Source organism: Parasteatoda tepidariorum, chromosome 5, assembly GCF_043381705.1.
Source record: "Parasteatoda tepidariorum isolate YZ-2023 chromosome 5, CAS_Ptep_4.0, whole genome shotgun sequence".
NCBI lineage: Eukaryota > Metazoa > Arthropoda > Arachnida > Araneae > Theridiidae > Parasteatoda > Parasteatoda tepidariorum.
This window is the reverse complement of record NC_092208.1, coordinates 42436627-42456422: the sequence shown is the minus strand read 5'-3', so window position 1 is coordinate 42456422 and position 19796 is coordinate 42436627. Positions and strand designations below refer to the sequence as shown.

Genomic DNA, 19796 nt, shown 5'->3' with positions numbered 1-19796 from the left:
TGTTTTTGTGAGAATGACCCATATACAATTTCGTTGCAGTGTGTAATAGATAAAAAATTTATATCATATTTAAAAAGAAATAAAAATTATAAAGTTCCCTACCTTTTGATAGCTTCTGAATGCTGTAGCAATAATACTCCAAAAAAACAAAATTTTGTTAAAATTCAAATTAATTTTATGGAATAAGCCAAATGAATTTCTTTTCTTAATTCAATCTTAGTCTTAAAAATGTTTTAGTATACCATTGCTAAAAATAAACTACCCGTTGTAGAGTTAAAATATATATTTCACCTTTTACTTTTCTTTAATTTTGAAGAAAATTGCTCCGATAAAATCAGAGCATTTAGCTATTACATCAGATCGGTAAACACGGGTGAGCAACTCGTGGGTAAAGCTGCAAGAGAAGCCGATTTGAAGCGAAATGAATGGCTTGATGTATAAACACATCAAATAATTACTATTTACAATTTATACATGATTCGTTTATATTAAATGCGGCATCAAATATTTAAGATGCAATAGCTCAAAAATAGAATTAAAGAACAACACGAAATAGGTAGGTAGGTTATTTACGTCGCACTAGAGCTGCACAATGAGCTATTGGCGACTGTCTGGGAAACATCCCTGAGGATCCGAAGACATACCATGGCAATTTTGATCCTCTGCAGAGGGAATGGCTCCCCTGCTTTGGTGGCCCGACGACCTGAGTGCGAAATTGAGTACTTTATGGTTGAACAGTTTAACGAAGACCGATACCACACACCCTCGGTCCCTAAGCAGGCTGATCAAAGTGGTCACCCACCCGCTTACTGACCTCAGCCCGTGAGGATTGACTTGAGTGCTCTACTGGGAACCGTGTCTTTACGATCAGTCCACTGCGGGACACAACAACAGGGAATGCAATTTAAAAATATAAGAATTAAAGTTGAATTAAAAACAAACTTAAGAGTTCATGAACAATAAAAAGAATTTAAAAATGCAGAATTTGTGAATCATGAAGCGACGTTTGACGTCACGTCGCTTCATGATCTACAATCCTCTGCACTTAAATTCACTTCATAGCAGCTGTTTTTGTTATTTTCGGATTATGATTCTTCGTAATGGTAGTGATATAACATTAACTATAGTTAGGAAAAAGTATTAAATTATTTATCTGTTGCGCAGTGGTGGTTAAAATCATTAAAAATTTACTTTTTTAAATAAAGACAAAAACGTTAACGTATTCATTTCGTTGCTAGTTCAAAATTAGAAAGAAAATCTCCGGTGAATTCGAAGACTTGGAGGTTTTGGTCAACAAGATATTCGATAAATACACAAGTGGGCGACCTTTGTGATAAATAATTTTGTGCTCTTAAACGTTGTTACCTTAGTTAGTAAGATATTCGATGTTTGCTCTATGTGAACTCTCCAAATAACGTTGCTTTATAACAGCTGAATAAGTGACAGTTTTCTGACGAGTACCGAAAAAAAAAATTAAGTCTAAGCAATTACGTAATTGAAGGGAGAAAATAAACTGTTTTCGCTACAACTTTAATTTTAAGGAATTATTGCGCGACTCGGATAATGATGATACGTGCGCCTAAAAAAAATTTTAAATTCATAATTCAGTATTACTTCATTTCTCAATTTAACTATACATTCGAAACTACTAAAATATTGATTATGATGCATACATCATTAATAATATGTATAATTATGATATGTACATCATTAATAATATGTATACGTCATAATATTTTAGTCGTTACGAATGAATAGTTAAATTGAGAAATGAAGTAATACTGAATTATTAGTAATACATTACTAATGATGCACATTATTAATGATGTATACACATTATTATTAATGCATACATTTAAAACAAAAATCTTCCTTGCAATCACTTTTAATAAAACACTGGATGAAATATGCTAAAAAGTGTTACTAATTCAGAGATGCCAACTTGCTCCGGACAGCGAATAAATATTTTCGAGTGGTAGTTAATTAATTGTGATTCTTCGTTTAATAAATTCAATTTATTGGTTTCTTATCCACCACTATTTCTAAATAATTCGAAGGCTTAAATCATTCGCCACTTTGTTATAGTAAAGTTATGCTAAACCTTTTAAAAAGTAAGCAAAATTAGTCAAATATTGTTAAATTTAATTTGTAATTATTTACCGTTTTTTAAATTAATTAGGCCCGTCCGGAGCAGTTGGCATCTCTGCTAATTTCATCTCTTTCAATAGATTTTTGGTTTTTATTATTCACCACGTTTTGCATTTTTAGTCATAACACAGTGGCACAGATAGAAAATTTTCTACTTACGATTTTATAATTGACAGTTTTAATATCCATAAACTGTCAATACAACGCAACTTATATAGCAAAATTTTAAAGAACAAACTACTTTTAAATACATCAATTGAATAAAATTCATCATTAAAGGAGAAGAAAGACTGAGTGTGGCGACATATTGTTTACCAATCTCCTAAACAGTTTACTAAACATCGTTTTGAACATAACTGGTAATTTCAAATTTGAATTTTTAAATCCTTTTCAAACCATACATAATTTAGTTTTTCAATTTTTGCTTTTCTTTACTAAAGCTCTTGGTAAAATTTACCACAAAGAAACGAAACATAAGTGCATAGACTTACCATGATTTCTCATCAACAAGGTATTTTTAACACGTAAAATTTCAAAGTTACACAAATTTGCTTTATATATTTATATATATATACATTAAAATTAATCAACTGTTTGAAGCCTTCATTACCCGCAAAAATTTAAATCTGTATAGATAAAAAGCCTATACAGATTTAAATACCTCATTTACTCACCGCAAATTCTCTCACTTTCCATGGAGTTAGAAAGCAAAAAACTGAAACACAAGTTTTCTATTAGATGAGTAGAAAATTAAATATTTTTCATTTCGACATTTGTAATTATTGGGTTAATTATTTTAATAGACATAAAAGCTAAATAACATTGTTGTTCATTTTTAATAGATGTCTCAAAATTGAACCATGTGTTTTTTAAAAGATAAAAACTAAAGGTGTTAAATTTCTATATTTTATTTTATATCATAACCGTCGCTGAACAGCCAATCCAAGTTTGGGTTTACGACTACTAATATTCAATTCCATAGCCTTGTAATTTTGAACCAATCCAGAAGACAAGGAAACTCCAGGATCAGTACCCCCAGAGGTATGATTTGTTATGGGAACATGCAGGACTTCGTGGCTAGACAGATTTAACGTGCATCAGTCACCATTTATATCATAACATGCATCAGTCACCACGGCGGGGATCGAACCCACGACCTCTTGGACATTGGACCCAGTGCCCTACCAACCAGGCTATCCCGGCCTAATTTCTATATTTGTAATTATCAGTAATGTTAAAGGCCACGTTTTGACCAAGCTAAAAATCTTGAATTCAGACCAAGCATTCTTTATGAAATAAATAGAAAAGCTAAAAAAAAAAAAAAATATTCATTTCAATATTTTGTAATTATAAGAATATTTTGTAACTATTAAGACAGAAATCTCAAATTTGGACCATGTTCTTTATGATATAAGTAGAAAAACTTTAAAAAAAAAAAAACATCATTTCGATATTTTTATTTATCGGGATAGTTAAGAGCTATAATACTAACAGAAGTGCTAAATAATACTGTACTATCAAGATAGAAGTATCAAACTTGATCCATATGTTCTTATCGAATTTTTAAAATAAATTAGAAAAAGTTTTATTGTGATATTTGATAGTTAGCTGATTCAACATTTATTCTAAACACAATCCAATCGATTTCCACCAGGTGTTAAATGCAGCTGAACCGATTCAGGCTTTTATGCCATTAAATCACTAACTGGTGAGTTTATGCAAGTGGAGAACTTTGTAGGACCGTGATGCATTGAATTAATATAGGTGGGCCAATAAGCTGGAGCCAGCTAGATCGAGAAAAAATTCTAACACTTCGATTTGTACTTAAAGTACTAATACTCAGGATTTAGACCAATGCTGCCAAAGATCACTGGAACCAACATGGGGCACCTTGCACATATTAAAGATGATGCTGAACTGTGACAGACAAGTTATAAATATACATACATAGTAACCTATAGGGCCATATTGTGGGACCCCTATTAGGCGTATAAATATTTCCTCAGGTAGGGTACACTAGTACCCGGTAATAAAATACGTGGTACAGTTTGAATATTATGGGTCAATATTAAGGTGAGAAATAGAGTCATGTTGTAATACAGAATATTGACATCGAATTTCTTCATTTTAGAGTTCATGTATGTGGAAAATAACCATATGTTTTGTCACATAATTTCAAAAATTATAATAGCTCTACCTGTCACTTTTATCGAGCTATTTATTCCACTTGTTAATTTCATTTCCCATAAAATGTAAGAACTTGTAAAAAATTTCAAATCAATTTAAAGCTTAAAATGTCAATATGTAATACCAGTAAGAAATAACAGATGAATTAAAAAAAATACATTTCTTTATTCAAGTTAACAATAAATAAATCCATCATAAAGAGTATCAAGATACAAATGAAATTTCTTTGACACAATATATATCTGGGCTTCTTCAACCTTTGAGATTTAAAAGTGGATTTTTTTAATAAAAATAACTTTTTAATTCCATAAAATGCAAAGTGGAATCAACAACATTAATAGTGTCAATATACTTGCTTCAACCATTATTTTAATCCTCTATTGTATATTTCAATTAAATATAAAAAAGTAAGTACATACGATAAAATTCTAAAAATATAACCATGATATTACAGGTTTTCTCTCATTTTACTTTCCCTTTTCATTACATTAAAATATTTCCTAAATGCATTCGTTTAAACATTTGTATATATTTTCAAAAAGCAAAAATGAACCAAAATACCCATAATATTTTATAATCGTATAAAAACAAATTTTACACTGATAGTCAATTACTTATATATCCAACATAACAGTAAGTATCACAAATATCAATATAAACAATTTATATATGTTTTATGCTATGATTTAATTTATATAAACAATCTATATACATTTATATAATATTCAAGTAAAAGTACACTCTTAAAAAATAGTTGTAAAAAATATTTCTAACAAAAGGAGCTTTTAAAGTAAAAAATAATTTAATTATAAATGAAAATACACAAATTTCAATATTCATCAAAAACAGAATTAAGCCATAGCTTAATCAATTCTAAATTTTAAAACATTAAGAAAAATAACACAAAAATGCATATCAACTAACACTCCTATATGCACAAATTTTCAGCCTTTTAGTTGTTGAATCATAAAAGTTGCCTGTTTTTAAAAAATAAAGTAAACAAATTTACTTAACTTTTCTGTGTAATCCAGCTATCAAATCGAGAGAAAAAAGCAACAATGCAAAATAATTAATTTCTTTAATCTCAATTTAAATAAAAAAGAAAGCAACTAATGTTAAGCACCTGATAACATATATTAACCTTATTTTAATCCTATAAGCATCTACATACTGCATTAATGAAGGAAATAAATCATAAAAAATAGTACTACGGTAAAAAATAAAATAGTAACAAAGTTTAACGTGTTGGACAAAGTAAATACATTAACCAGAAGCTCTTACAATTGGCACAAAAGACTTCCCTTCCCAGCTTTAGTCAAACTTTAAAGATACGAAAAATAATATTAAAAAACCTCTAGTAACATTAATCACTTAATCACAAAATAAACAATGCAGTTAAATCAGTAAGAAAACAACTTCACTCTGTCTTTTGGTTGGAAGTATCAAAACAAACAATTTTGTTAGAAACTCTTTTGACTAATCTCGTCCAAATTCCTGCCTCGTAGATGGCCGATCAATGCGGAAGAGTTCATGGCACACATTAAAGTAACCTTCATACTCAACGGAATCGGGCGTGATGTCATAATGGTAATGACCACCTTCGTTGTGGTCACTAAAACAATGAGTGTGTTCAACTCTCAAATTTAATCCCTAGATGAAAAGAATTTTTGCTTTAAAATTTACTAAAAATTATGAGGAATGCAAAAATTGCTTATAATAGAATAATATACTGATAATTTTTTTTCAAAGTGGATATTTAATTATTTGAATATTAACGAAAAAAGCAATTTCATACAAGAAAATGTCATTGAGTGTAACATAAAATCTTGATATTAATGAAATATTTTCATTGATTTAGAGGCACCAAACTGACCATCATGATGGCACTACAGCCCTTGTAGAGCCCGGCCTTCCTTAAAGAATTGAGATTTTCTCTTATTTCTTTTCTTTTTCTTGCAATCTTTTTCCTGTATTTTTCTGGAATTTCAGGTCCTCTTCTATATGTTTTTTCCATCACGTCCTCTTCCAGAACTTAACCCTCCTGGTTTTCCTGTTTATGTAATACTTTTTGACATTTCTTTTAAAGTCCATTCTTAGAATATGCTTCAAACCATTGGGATCATTTTATTCTTATATTTGTAACAATATCTGGTTCCTTAAATTTACCATAAATCTCTTTATTTGTCTCATAGATTTATCGAAGAGATCCATGACCCATAGATCTCTTATCCACTTCAATTTTTTTTTCATAGATTCTTCTTCTAGAACTTCCCCCTCCTGGTTTTCCTGTTTAATACTTTTTGACATTTCTTTCAAAGTCAACTTAAGATATGTTCAAACCATTGGATTCCTTTTATTCTTACATTAGCAACAATGTCCGGTTCCCTATATTTACCATAAATCTCTTTATTTAGATGCTCAAATGTCCTCTGAATTGATATTTGCTTTTTTTATTATTTAATAATTTCTTAACATTTAATGTTAACACTTTTATGTTATTTCGATTGATATTTGTTGATGATGATGTATTTTGAAGCCAAATGAATGACTAAATGAATCTGCTTAAAGAAAAAGAAAATAAAAAAACGAAGGCTAAGAATTTTAAAAAATATTATGCGTGGTTTGTTCACAAGCTCAAAGCATACAGTTAATTTTTTTCACTTATTCGGAAAGTTTTTTTTTTGTTTTGTTTTGTTTTGTTTTCATTAGGGATTACTTTTTAAATAACAAAATGTAATTTGAGATTTATATTTGGTTTTAATTTTTCTTTAACAGCCATTACAGTTTAATTAATGATACTAAAAAAAAAATATTGCATTAATACCTGCAACTATTACTAGTTTGGAAAAAAAATAAGATATTTGAAAAATTATCTACCAAAACTAGTTAAACACAAATGAAATACCAATAGTATCAAATGGTCTTTTTGTGTCACCTGTCAACATTGTTTAATTTGTTTTACTAGAAAAAAAATCTAGGAATTATATTTAACTTGTAATTCCTTTCAGGATTACCTAATTTTCATTTTTTAATGGCAACATACATGGCAAAGTTCTTGTTAATTCAACAGGATTTGCGTAATTCCAATTTACAGAATTAAGTCAGAAAACCAATTATACTAAATTTTAAAAAAAAGAAGACTACAAAAATAAAATTCTAATTAATAATGTAACCAAATCTAACACCCTATGAATACAAAGAGCAAGCTTTTCCTATATGTAGTAAAAATAGGACAGCATGATAGCTTCTTTTTCTTTCTGACATGCAGCAAATATTTTCCCACCATGCATCATAGATGTTTTGGTGTAACTTAGGACACAGGCCTTAAAATAAATAACACATTCAAATCCAATACCTTAAAATACCTGAAAAAATGTTTTGTTTGACATCAAGAATTTATGTACACACTTTTTGACATTTCCTTGTTAGAGGAATTAAGAAACTTGCAACAAAGTAATAATTTTATGAATAGTAATATGTTTCAATATAAAAAAAAAAGAAAAATCATAGCTTTTAAAAATGCACATTTATAATAGATACTGGATGGATTATGGAGCAACAAGGCACCTTCAACAGCACAAAAATGGAATCAAAATAGAGAAAATTTAATAAGTTTTAAGTTAAATCATAAACAACTTCTGGTAGCCTAAAGCATATGAAGAGAACTTTATCAACCATACATACCTAAATCTATAGCTCCAATTAACTAAAAAAAATTCTTTATTAATTAATTTTTAAAAAATTAAGGTCTAAAATAATTTGAACTATTGTTATAATAGCCTTTTGGTTGAAATATAAATCAAATAAAGTTTTTTAATCGATAAATAATTCTATGAATTCCTATACAAAAAGCATTATTAAAATATGATGTAATAAAAATCTGAATACCCTTTCACTCATATTCTCTACAGATGTCATAAGCTAAGCTTAAAAATTTTCTACACCTTAATATCTACAGATGAAGAATATTTTTTTTTTATCAAAATTGTGTTTGTATAATTGGCAAATAACAAAATGTGTAAGTAAACAATTCTAAAAATTACATAATTTTTATTTTTTAAATATTTTTTTTAATAAATTAAGATATTTTTGGACAACAAATTACAATACTAATAGCTTGTATATATATTATTTCATCACATTTTTATTAATGCAATACTCTTTGCATTTCTCAAACTAAAGAACTATTTTTTAATCTAAATTTAAAAAACGAAAATATGATAAATCAATGTACATTTTAGATTATAAATCGATGTGCAGAATTAAGTTAAAAAGGGTGTGAAACTGCACAGTACATTCTAACAAATATTTATTTAAAAAAATTGATTTAAAGCTTACTGCGCATACGATATGAAAACCAAATTCAAAACAGTTAAATAATTAACATCAATTGAATTATTTTAACATTATTAACAAAATATAAATCATGAAAAACATATACTTCAACACTTTTAAAACTATCTGAATATTATTCTTCTATGGCACTACAGACAATTGTGCACCCTAGTTTTGTGAAATATGTTGTTCCAATTCCGGTTCTTCGATTTCCAGTTCATAACTTTTGTTATGGTTAGATCTTTTATTACATCATCTAACCATCTCATTTTAGATTTTCCTCAGGATCTTGAGCTCATTGGTATTCAATTTAAGATTTCTCTCAGTCCTATATTTTCCTTCATTCTTTCTGTATGGCTTAGCCACACTAACATCATGAATTTATAAATAAATATTTTTTTAAATCGATACTCAAGTTCACTATTATTTCTAATTCTCCACTATAAATTGTTTATTTGAATCAGCTTAAAAAATTTTTTAACAATTTTCTATCAAATATTAATAAATTATTTTCATCTTTCTTCATCAAACTGCAGGTTTCTTCTACTATAAGTTACTACAGAGCTGATTACTGTTTTCAAATTTCATATTCAATTTATTTAGCTCTTGAATTTGTTCTTCAATAAATATTGGTATAAGTAATAGTTTTCATTTCCTTTTAGTATCCTCTAATTAATTTCATCCTAAATATTATTATAATTGATCATTGAGCCAATGTAAGTGAAACTGAAAATTCTTTCAAATTTAAAGTTATCTACCTTAAGCACATACAACTCAATGTTAATGTTACTTTACAATATTCTAATTTAAAAATAAAACAAAAACAAAATTATATGAGAAAAAACCTCTTTCAGTTAACTATATTATTTTTAAAAATAGAAATTTACTTACAGGGTCATGAGAAACAAAAGTACTTAAACATGTTAATGGAGCAGACATGTTAAAGAATTTTAACCAATTGTTGATATCATCATCACTTCTTAAAGGTTTGTCTGAATAATCTGGCTAAAAAAAAACAATAATAAAGATAAAGTACATTCAAAATAATACAATTCAGATTAAGATTTTCACTTAAATAAATAGTTAGCCTTTAAAAATACAAAACACTTAAATAAATAGTTAGCCTTATAGCAACATCAAAGTAAATTTCTCTCATTAAGCCAATGAACAATCAGATATTCTTACAAAAAATTACTGTATTGTAAGTGAGGAACAATAAACTGCTCAAAAATCAATGTAATACATACGAATCCCATTTTAGCCAATAAAGATATAGTTCATTCAAAATATATATTTAATAAATTCATAAATTGTTAATTAAGATTTTCACTCAAATAAAGAGTTAGTCTTTAAAAATACAAAAACACCAGTAGTCAACATCATAATAAATTTCTCTCATTGAGTCAATGGACAATTTTATGAAAAATTACTACATTGTAAATATAAAAAAAAAAAAACTGTTAAAATTTGTGTAATACATAAAAATTCCATTTTTGCAAATTTCAAGGGACTGAAACAATCACTACACAATAACGAAAATTTTTTATACCAATATTACGAATTTTAACAATAAGCAAAACTATTTTGTGACATTGGAATTTTTCATCTAAAAAAATTACTAAATACTTTGCAGTTTTAATATATTTGTACTCTATGTTTGGGAAAATATTAATCCAGCATTTAAAAAGCTCACAAAAATTTTTAAACTAAAACAATTAATTTAGTAATACTCTACTTATCATACAAAAAAGACATTTTTAATTTTTTTGTGCAAATGACCCATAATCAGTAGAAATTGCAAAATTCTACAAATTATGCGCATGTTCAAACAAAGCATTCCGAATAGTACATTTGTGTCAATAAATATCTTCTAGCAGCTTCCAAATAGGCCCAGGCTTGTGAAGCTGTAGACACAGTGGAAACATTTTCTTCTGAACATACTTCATCATCATTTGATTTTTCTTTATTTTCTTGTATCATACAAATTATAAACTAAATGAGTTTGTTTTCTGGTAAAAGTTTAATGAAATATTTTTATTTTTATAAAAATAAGCACACTTAAAACTATTGAATTTAGCTTCACTCATAATTACTGATATTTTAAAAGCTAAAAAATTGCACAAAAATTAATTAAACATAAATCATAATAAGAATTTAAAACTTAAAAGTACCTTTTAATTTAATTTAAAAAGTTTCTTTTTAATAAAACTAAATAAAAAGAAAAACCAAGTTATCAATGTCGCAAGTGGACTTATTTAGTTTTTCTATCAACCCTTCACAATTTTAAAGCGACTATATGAATAGTTTAACAAAATCCAAAATATAATTTCATAAAAATTCGAATGTAATATATTTCTTACCATGATATGAAGCTTAGCTTTTCCCTTCTTAATAATGAAGACACCACCTATTCCTACTGGTTTATCTTTAAAATAATCAGCAAGAATTTTTCGCATTGCTGTAACAAAGTTTTCAGAGCCCTTTCTTTCTTTAGCTACGACTTTAATAACCTGAAATAATAATTAATATATGTTATTGTAATATGAAAACATGAAATAAAATATATAACCAGAAGATTTCTTAATAATCCAACTCATAAGAAACAGCAGAAGTTGCAAGAATTTAAAATTTAATTAAGTCTTACTTAGATTATTGCGATTTAAATAAATAAAAAAATTCAGACAAAAAAATATATTATAAATTATGAAGCTTTTTACAGTAAAAGATACAACACAATGAGCTTAAAGTATAGATCAATTTTTAATTAATTGATATTCAATATAAACTTCTATTTCTTAATAATAAAATGTCATTGCTACTTTCCCGTTAATTATGCCTAAGACCACCTAGATGTTTTATGTTTATTTAGGTTGTATTGTTTATTATGTTTATTTAGGTATTACTTGTTTTGAAAGAGTAAAAATACTTAACAACTATTCTTAGAGTGAGTTTCTCAAAATGTAAAAAAAATGAAACAAAATTTTAGTTGTTTAGTTTGAATATTATAATGGGCGCTAAAATAACAGCATGTCTATGAAATAGCAAAAGGGATTTTACGTATTAGTAATTATAATAGAAAGGTTGTAATAATGGTGGTCATGATAATGAGTGTAAACTACTTTTCTATAAAGTTTATTTGCTCCATACAATTTTTTAGTTTCTAAATAAATATAATTTTAAAATTGAAATGCATCTGACGTCAACTATTACATTTATCTTAAAAAAGCATTGTGCATACACATTTATCTAACAAATTTTATGAAATGTATAATTGTTTTGAACAGAAAGAAAAAAAAATATGTAAGATGCAGATAGACACACCAAGTCAAATTATTCAATTACTTTTTATTTTGATATAATTTTTTAAAAAAAAGGAAGTTTGAATACTTTCTTTTTTACCTATTAGCAGTAAAAGTGCTAAAAATATATTGCGCTCTAAGTTTCTGGATGCTCGCGGAACACTAATTTAATACTTGATTTAAATAATCAAGATATTCAGCTATCTAATTTTAATTTTGTAATGCATTCCAACAGCTCAAAATTACTTTTTCTGCAATTGAATTTTCGGAAAACAGTCGGAACTTATATGATGTTAAAAAAATACTTAATTGGTTAAAAGAAAAAGAGAATAAAATATATATATATATATATATANATATATATATAAACATTTATAACGTCTGATTGGATGATATATGAGTTACATATCCTTGCCACTACTATATTCACTTTCAGCTCGTCTCATAAATTTTACCTACCTTCAAAAGCAATGAGATCTAAAAACTCAAAAAAAAACCTTTTCGCTCTTTGAATTAATCAAAAATAGACCAGAAGGTAGCAATTTGTAATAATACTCACAAACGCAACTATTTAAAGTCATTGAATGCATCATAACTATTAAATAAAATTATTCAAAAGATTTTACCTTTCCTGGTTTTCCTTCGGAAACATACAAGTTTCCAAGCAGACAAAACTTGGTGCTGTCTTTTAGATGAATGAGTTCTGAGCCATCCTAAGCAAAACAAAATTATAACAATTTTTTGAAAGTGTCTAAGTAAACTTAATTTTTAAATTGGCAAAAACTGTTTCAAGACAAAGATTTTAAAAAATATGTGCAAATCTAATCTAAGTTTAACACTTTTTGTATGCTATTGCGCTAAATTTATAAATATATATACATATATATTTTATAACTAAAACACACAGCCAAAAAAAAAGAACATTACAAATACATTTGTCTTAAAAATATTTACTAGATCTCTTTCATAATCAACAGAAAGTTATTTAAAAGTAGTATTATCCAAACCCATATTTAAGAAATGTATGAAAAAGTGCAATTAGGAAGTAAATTGGTAAAAATCAATTTTAAGTGTGAAAATAGAAAAGAGTGTGACCAAAAGTTAAATAATTTTTAATTTTCAGTGATTTTGCTTGAAATATTTATGTTTAAGAAGAAATAAACAAAGATGGACAAGAGTCGGGGATTGGCGAGTGGAGCGAGTAGATGTCTGAATTTCCTAGTATATTATAAAAATTTTAATTAGTCAGTGCCATTAGTCCAAAGCTGCAAAACTGAAATCGGCCGTGAAGTGGCAATAAAAAAAACATATTAGGCAACCATCCCTAGCTAAAAGTGGGAAAAGTAAACAGGCTTTGCAGTTTTTGAAAATCAAAGAAATAAAATTTAAACAGAAAGCAACTATTAATCTTTTATATACTTAGTTCTAATTAATTCAAACATTTCAAATTTTTCAGATTATTAAAATGTTACATTGTTTTTAAATAATAACATATTAGGCCCAATAAGTGGATTTAAAAATGTATGGATGGTATTGAACCAAATTATAAAACCCGGCTTTGTATTTGTAAAAAAAAAAACATTTAATAGGAAATCTAAAGAAAAATAATAAAAGAAATCTTCTAACTAATATTTAAAACATAAATTAAAAATACCTCAGTTATTTTTGCTATACGAGTGTTGATCAAATCTTCATCTCCAAGCTTAACATTCGCCATCATCTGATATTAAATAATTAATCAATAATTAGATTTAATGAAAAAAGTTTTAGAATTACAAGACAGTCAATAAATAAAATTACATTTTTAAAGAATTCATTTACACCAAACTTTTCATATTAAGAAATATAAAATAATTCAACAATTTTTCCAAACAAATCAGAATATACAAAATGTTTTGGAATGGAAAATTTAAAACAACAATGCATACATAGAATAACCCACAATTTAAACACATGAGTGTTTTCAAATAAAAATGCAATTATCAATGTCATATATTAGATGCATAATATTGTAGTTAGCGATGCCATACGAATTCTATAGCACTATTAAAAAAATTTTCAAATGTATAGAATTGAATAATGAAGAAAACTTACACTTTAAGATAAGAAATAATAACTTGGGCTGGGCAACAAATTGTGAAATATTGAGCATATTTTGTCAGGGTGATACAATGGCTTTCGCTTCTTGCGGTGCTTAGGAACTGTAACTTAAGCTGCCAATATAAGATGTTCAGAATGGGACAACATAACAAACAAGGATTTTTGCCTACGCTAACACTGTTATCACCCTGATAAAGATGATTTTAAATTCGTCTAACTACAAAGACAATGTTTACTTCATGATGTTGAAGGCAAGGAGCAAATTTAATCAGTAGTCGCTTTTTCATGTATAGATCAGCGTGAGAATGAGAAATAAAATGCTTTGTTTTTTTTTACACCCTTTTTTCATTACTTTACAACATTTTCAGTAGGACTTCTGTTGCTATGCTATCACTATTATTTCATCACCTTTCTTTTTTTCTGGGCATTATCAACGGTTGTTATAGATTATTTTAAATAGGACTTTTGTTACTTTTGGATCACTCTACAATACTTCATCACCGTTTTTTATGTGGATTAAACACCTTTTTTGTAGATTATTTTTAACAGAACTTGTGCAATCGCTATGCCTTATTTCATTCTGAACTCAATCTATTTATGAAAGAAAAAACATAGATGAAAAAAGATCTCCTCATTATTGTTCTTTTTAACCTTTTATTTTTTATTTTAAGCTTTGCAGTCTATTAGTGGTCCGTTTGCATTCAAATAATATTTTCTCTGCAATAATACATTTGTTTATTTTTCTCTCTTTTTTCTTTTTAATTCCTTGCTATAAGTATAATAATTCAATAAAAGTTTATTATTTTTAAAACAAAAAATCTGAAGTTGTTTTTATTTATAAAAAAATAAAATAAAACAAAGCTTACATTTATTTATTTGGCCATTAGTCAATACAATTCTTTAAAATTAAAAACATTACAATGTTTTTAAAACAGCATATTTTTTTAAACTCATTTAATACTTTAAATGTATTTTGTTAGTTTCCTCACTGTTTTTTCGTAATTCTTACAAAATTTCTCAATTTATATTAGTCAAACATCTTTTCGTTTTAAATTTACAATTATTTTCAATCTTAGTGATTTTTCGTCGTTTTATTTTTGAAAAAATAAAACAGTTTTTGCATTAATTTTTTTTCTTTTTCTTTTTTTTAGAATTCAGCAATTAGTTAAAATGCCTTAATTTTTTTAATTCGATAAGAAGTAAAGTGATGTTTTAAAACTAGCATCAACAGTAATACTACTTTCATTATTTTCAATTTTTTTAAACTTTTCTTTAAATAGGTACATTTTGTTAGAAATTCAGTGCCATTTTTAAACTAGTAGATTCTAAGATCTAAGTAGATTATTTTATTACTTAACTAGCTTTAATATTTAAAAAAAAATATCACAAAATATGTACAAATCTTACTCTAGAATTTTACAAAACTTTTTTTTAAAAAAATTACCTCACAATTTGTTCCAATATGCGGACGTGGTCCAGCACCAGCACCTATCATTAAGGCAGTAGGCATATCTATGCTTTCAGCTATTAACTTGAAATCATACACCTGAAAAACAATTTCATTTTAAAAACATAATTAAAAAGTTGATTTCATTATAACTAGTATCAAAGAAAAATTTTTTTACTTAGTTTAATATAAATCAATTAAGTAACACATTTTAACTTTTATTTATAAGTCTATCATAACGTCTTTAGCTTTTAGGTAACAGATAGTCTATATTTTAATCTAATATCTTATTTAAAGTCTATATTCCATATTATAGTTCTATATTTTGATAAGTTTTACTCACTGACCATTATGTGAAACAAAAATTTATAACATCAAAGAATCTTTAGGAATAAAAGTTACATGTTTTAATACAACAAACAATACTGGAGTATACAGAGCATATTGGTCATTTTACATACTTGTTTATTGGCTGTGAAAATAAAAATTAATTTTTTTTTCCTAAAGAATTCAAATATATTTTATTAAGTCTATAGTTAAAAAACTATGCATCTTAATAACTTTATAACAAATGAAAAATATATTTTTAGTATAGTTTCACAAATTTAACATTTTTCTCAGCACTACTTATGAAAAAAGTACATAAGTTTAATTCAAATAACAATATTATTTCAGTTCAATTATTTTCTTTGCAATCTGCATCCCTTCGGCTACACTGAGTAACAAAAAATTTAAATTTCCATCAATAGTTAGTCAAGTTTTTTATATATTTGAAAATAGTAAGTTTAACTTCATAAGAAAATTTTAAATATAAGATTCATGAAATACAATTTTTCAACAAAAATTGTTCTTTAATTTTAATTTCCAAAAACATTTCTCAACAAACAATATATAGTTAAACAGAGTTCTCCTTAGGAATAAAAAAGGGCACTTCCTCCCTTTTTTATTCCTTCAAAAAGGGAACTGTGAATTTCGAAAGGGCACTCAACGTAAAAATTTATCAAATTGTGTAATATTATGTAATAACTGAATTTGATTCTCAACAATTTTTATATTACCCTCTACTATTTTATTACTTTAAGGAACTAAATAGAGCATAAGGTCAATAACTAAATAGATCAAATAATTCATAAGGAACTAAATAGTAAACTTAAAACATGAATTATCATTTATATGATATGGTCATTACATTACTTTAGGTAATATTTGTTTTCCTTCATATTAGCTGTCATAATGTCAGAATGCATTTTTGCACTTTGCTGCAGTTTTAGAGTGCAGTGTAATATCATAACATCATAACAAATTTTAACTAAACGTGAGCTATATTTTATTTAGTATGTTCTTTCTAAATAGCAATTAATAAATTGAATTAAAAGATGCACATGTTAATTGTGAATAATAAGATAGAAAAACGCCAATAAAGACCAGCTTTTTTAAACATAAGTCAGTTTTTTTTTTTTACTAAAAACCTGCTAGCTTGGACTTTTTCTGGAAAAGCCAGGTCTTTGAAACTCTGATACAATACATATAAAAAATCTTTCTAGTGTTTTTCTACAATTAAACATTACTTTGTCTTTCTGAGCTAAAGGTGCTAAATATTCCACACCACCAACATCAGCAAGGCAAGGTCGCTCACAGATACCTATAAAATATAACCAAAACAATCTTAAATATTTACACAAAAATGTAAAATTGTTTTAAAAAATATTTATAAATACCTTCTGCCGAAAGCATAAATGGTTTTTCTCTCATATCTGGACAATCAACAACTTTAACATCAACATGATTGAATGTTTCCAAGAGACCTTTTTGGAGTGCTGCAATATAATTTACAAAAATACACTTAGATTTAAAAAAATTAAGATCTTTATTATATTTATATTCGAATTCAAACTAGCTGAAATAAAAACACTGTCAGGGCCGACTATTATATTGCAATAATACGCTGATGCTCTTTAAATTACCTCATGGTTAAGTGTTATTTTTTGGCAAACTACTAAAACATCTAACTTCATATGTATTTATTTTATCGTGAAACTAGTGCAATTTCATTTTAAGGCTAAAAAGTAGGCATTGATAGTGTTTGGATTTGTAAATCTGTTTGTGTGTATAAAGACTTTAGTCAATGATATTATTTCACTTCTCTACTACTATTACTCATTATAAACTTTTACATTGAGGTCATCGTCTAGAAATAAGCTATTTTCTGGTAGTAACAAAAAAATTGTATCAGAAATTTCTTATTTTTTGAAATAAAATGCAGGAGAAAAAACTAGACATGAAAAATATAGCAATCATGTTTAATATTTACAAAAATATAAAATATATTATAAATAAAGTGAGAGAATGATAATATTGTGCAGAAATAATAATTTCATTTTTTAAACATACTTAAAATAATAATTTTAACGAATAGATTTAAGTATATGCCAGTCCTTAATTGCTTCAAAAAATAACAAATTGAAACAAAATTATTATTTTTAACACACACTTGCCGTTAAAAATATTATATAATTAATCCCTCAGAAAAAGTTCATTATCTCACAGTGAGGAAATGATAATAGAGAAGGAATAATGAAATCATCATTAACTTTTAAAGTTTATACCCATAAATAAGATTAAAAATAAAAATACATATTCCTAATCTGACCTATTGAAGGAAATTAAAATACTCAGTAATACATTTTTAGAAATTAAATTAACTTCATAAATAACAAGAGTGCTATTATCTCATTATGAGGGAATGAGAAAATAACTATTATTTGCTTCTTAAGTTTTATCCTCATAAATAAAATTAAAATGACATTATACCAGAGATGCCAAAAATGTCTGATTGCACAAATGAGGTTTTAGGGAAATTCAGGTTACTAATTTTAATTTACAAAAAAAAAATTTAATTATGAAATTAGACAGAACACACTGTCTCTGAATAAACATGCCTCTTTTTGTAGAATGTGGATATTTGACACTTAAAATAAGAGAGCTAGCTACAATTTGAAAAGCATGGTTTAATATTCATATTAATTTATATGTACTTCAGCATTAAATCTTTTAAACTATTTTTTTAAAAACTAACATTTTGCAAGCACTATAGTAAAACCAGCTTATCCAAAGGTAATTCAAACCGAAAAAGCAATTTTTTTTTACTTAATTTAGTAACAATGGAAAAAAACCTACAAATTCTAAATTATATAAATCTAAGCATAACATAAATTAACAAAATCTAGCTGGTTAAATCAGCTTCAAAAACATAAGTTCAGAAAAATTACTTTTTTTTTCTTTTTATTTGTACTCAGTTATGGCAAAATTTGAGCAAAACCAGTAGAACATGTCTAAACCATCCAGTTGATTTTGCTCAAGCTTCGTATTTAAAATTTTAATAACATACAATTCAAAAAATATTTTATTAAATAAAATGATAAAATAAAACAATTATACTTTATGAAATTATCTTTAGATAAAGGAGTTTTTCTACTGTATTCAAAGATTTTCAGATATCTTAAATAGTTCCAGAGCATTAGAGACAAAAATAGTCACTTAACATCTTATAACTATTGAAACCATAATTTATAGGATATATTTTGATAGTCAGCAATTAAAACCCAAGAAAAATTTTATTTTATTCAGAGAAAATACGTTTTATGGCTGATTTCAGACCTGATTCATAAATATAGTCTGCACAAATCAAATAGCATTCAAGTATGATGTGTCTTGAAAATGGGTCCTTAATTTTAAGCGATCGAAACTTTTCCACTTTTTCTAGCATATTAATTTTAGTTTTTACATTATCAAGTATTATCCAATATGTTTGTCGTATAAAATCGTGTGTGTCAATGCCATATTTACCGTGTTTACGTGCAAAAGCCGGTAAACATAGATTTCAAATCCTCATCAAATAACTGTTAACTTAGCCAGTCCTTACGCTCATTAGAATATAAGTTATATCTAAAAAAATTCGAATAGGTTTAAGAAAATTTCAATTAAAACATTTATGAACACACTTTTTCTTAACTTAGAACATATTAACTATTTAAACTAAAATTTTAAAAAAGAGCTACCTTCAGCTACTTCCCTTAGAGAAGCGCAATGCAATGCCAACTTTTCAACTTTCATGTTGTTTAGTTTATAACAAATGAAAATTAAAAACAGAAATTAAATTCGAAAAATTAGCCCAAAAATGAACACCAAAACTAGCAGAAGAGATAACAAAAAAAAAATCACATGAAAATTTAAAGTCACGGTCAAAAACATGAATAAGTGTTTTGTTTATAAAATAAAAA

At 26.4% G+C, this 19796-nt stretch overlaps 1 protein-coding gene across 4 annotated transcripts in view; it reads right to left on the bottom strand.

The window, feature by feature from the left end:
• The window catches only part of LOC107436548 (ester hydrolase C11orf54 homolog), a 24337-nt gene extending 4595 nt beyond the window's left edge, over positions 1-19742 (bottom strand). Inside the window, exons 1-9 of one of the 4 annotated variants that reach the window (XM_043053722.2) lie at positions 19575-19742; positions 17235-17333; positions 17085-17158; positions 15514-15615; positions 13624-13689; positions 12596-12682; positions 11031-11180; positions 9562-9675; positions 4481-5985 (exon numbers count right to left, since the gene is read on the bottom strand). In XM_043053722.2, coding sequence (XP_042909656.1) covers positions 5812-5985; positions 9562-9675; positions 11031-11180; positions 12596-12682; positions 13624-13689; positions 15514-15615; positions 17085-17158; positions 17235-17333; positions 19575-19629 — 921 coding nt within the window. In that variant the 5' untranslated portion in view covers positions 19630-19742 and the 3' untranslated portion in view covers positions 4481-5811. Of the gene's footprint in view, positions 1-4480; positions 5986-9561; positions 9676-11030; positions 11181-12595; positions 12683-13623; positions 13690-15513; positions 15616-17084; positions 17159-17234; positions 17334-19173; positions 19384-19574 lie in introns of those variants that run through there. The other 3 variants (XM_043053721.2, XM_071181355.1, XM_071181354.1) reach the window with 3 other exon arrangements.
• Positions 19743-19796: the final 54 nt, after the last annotated feature.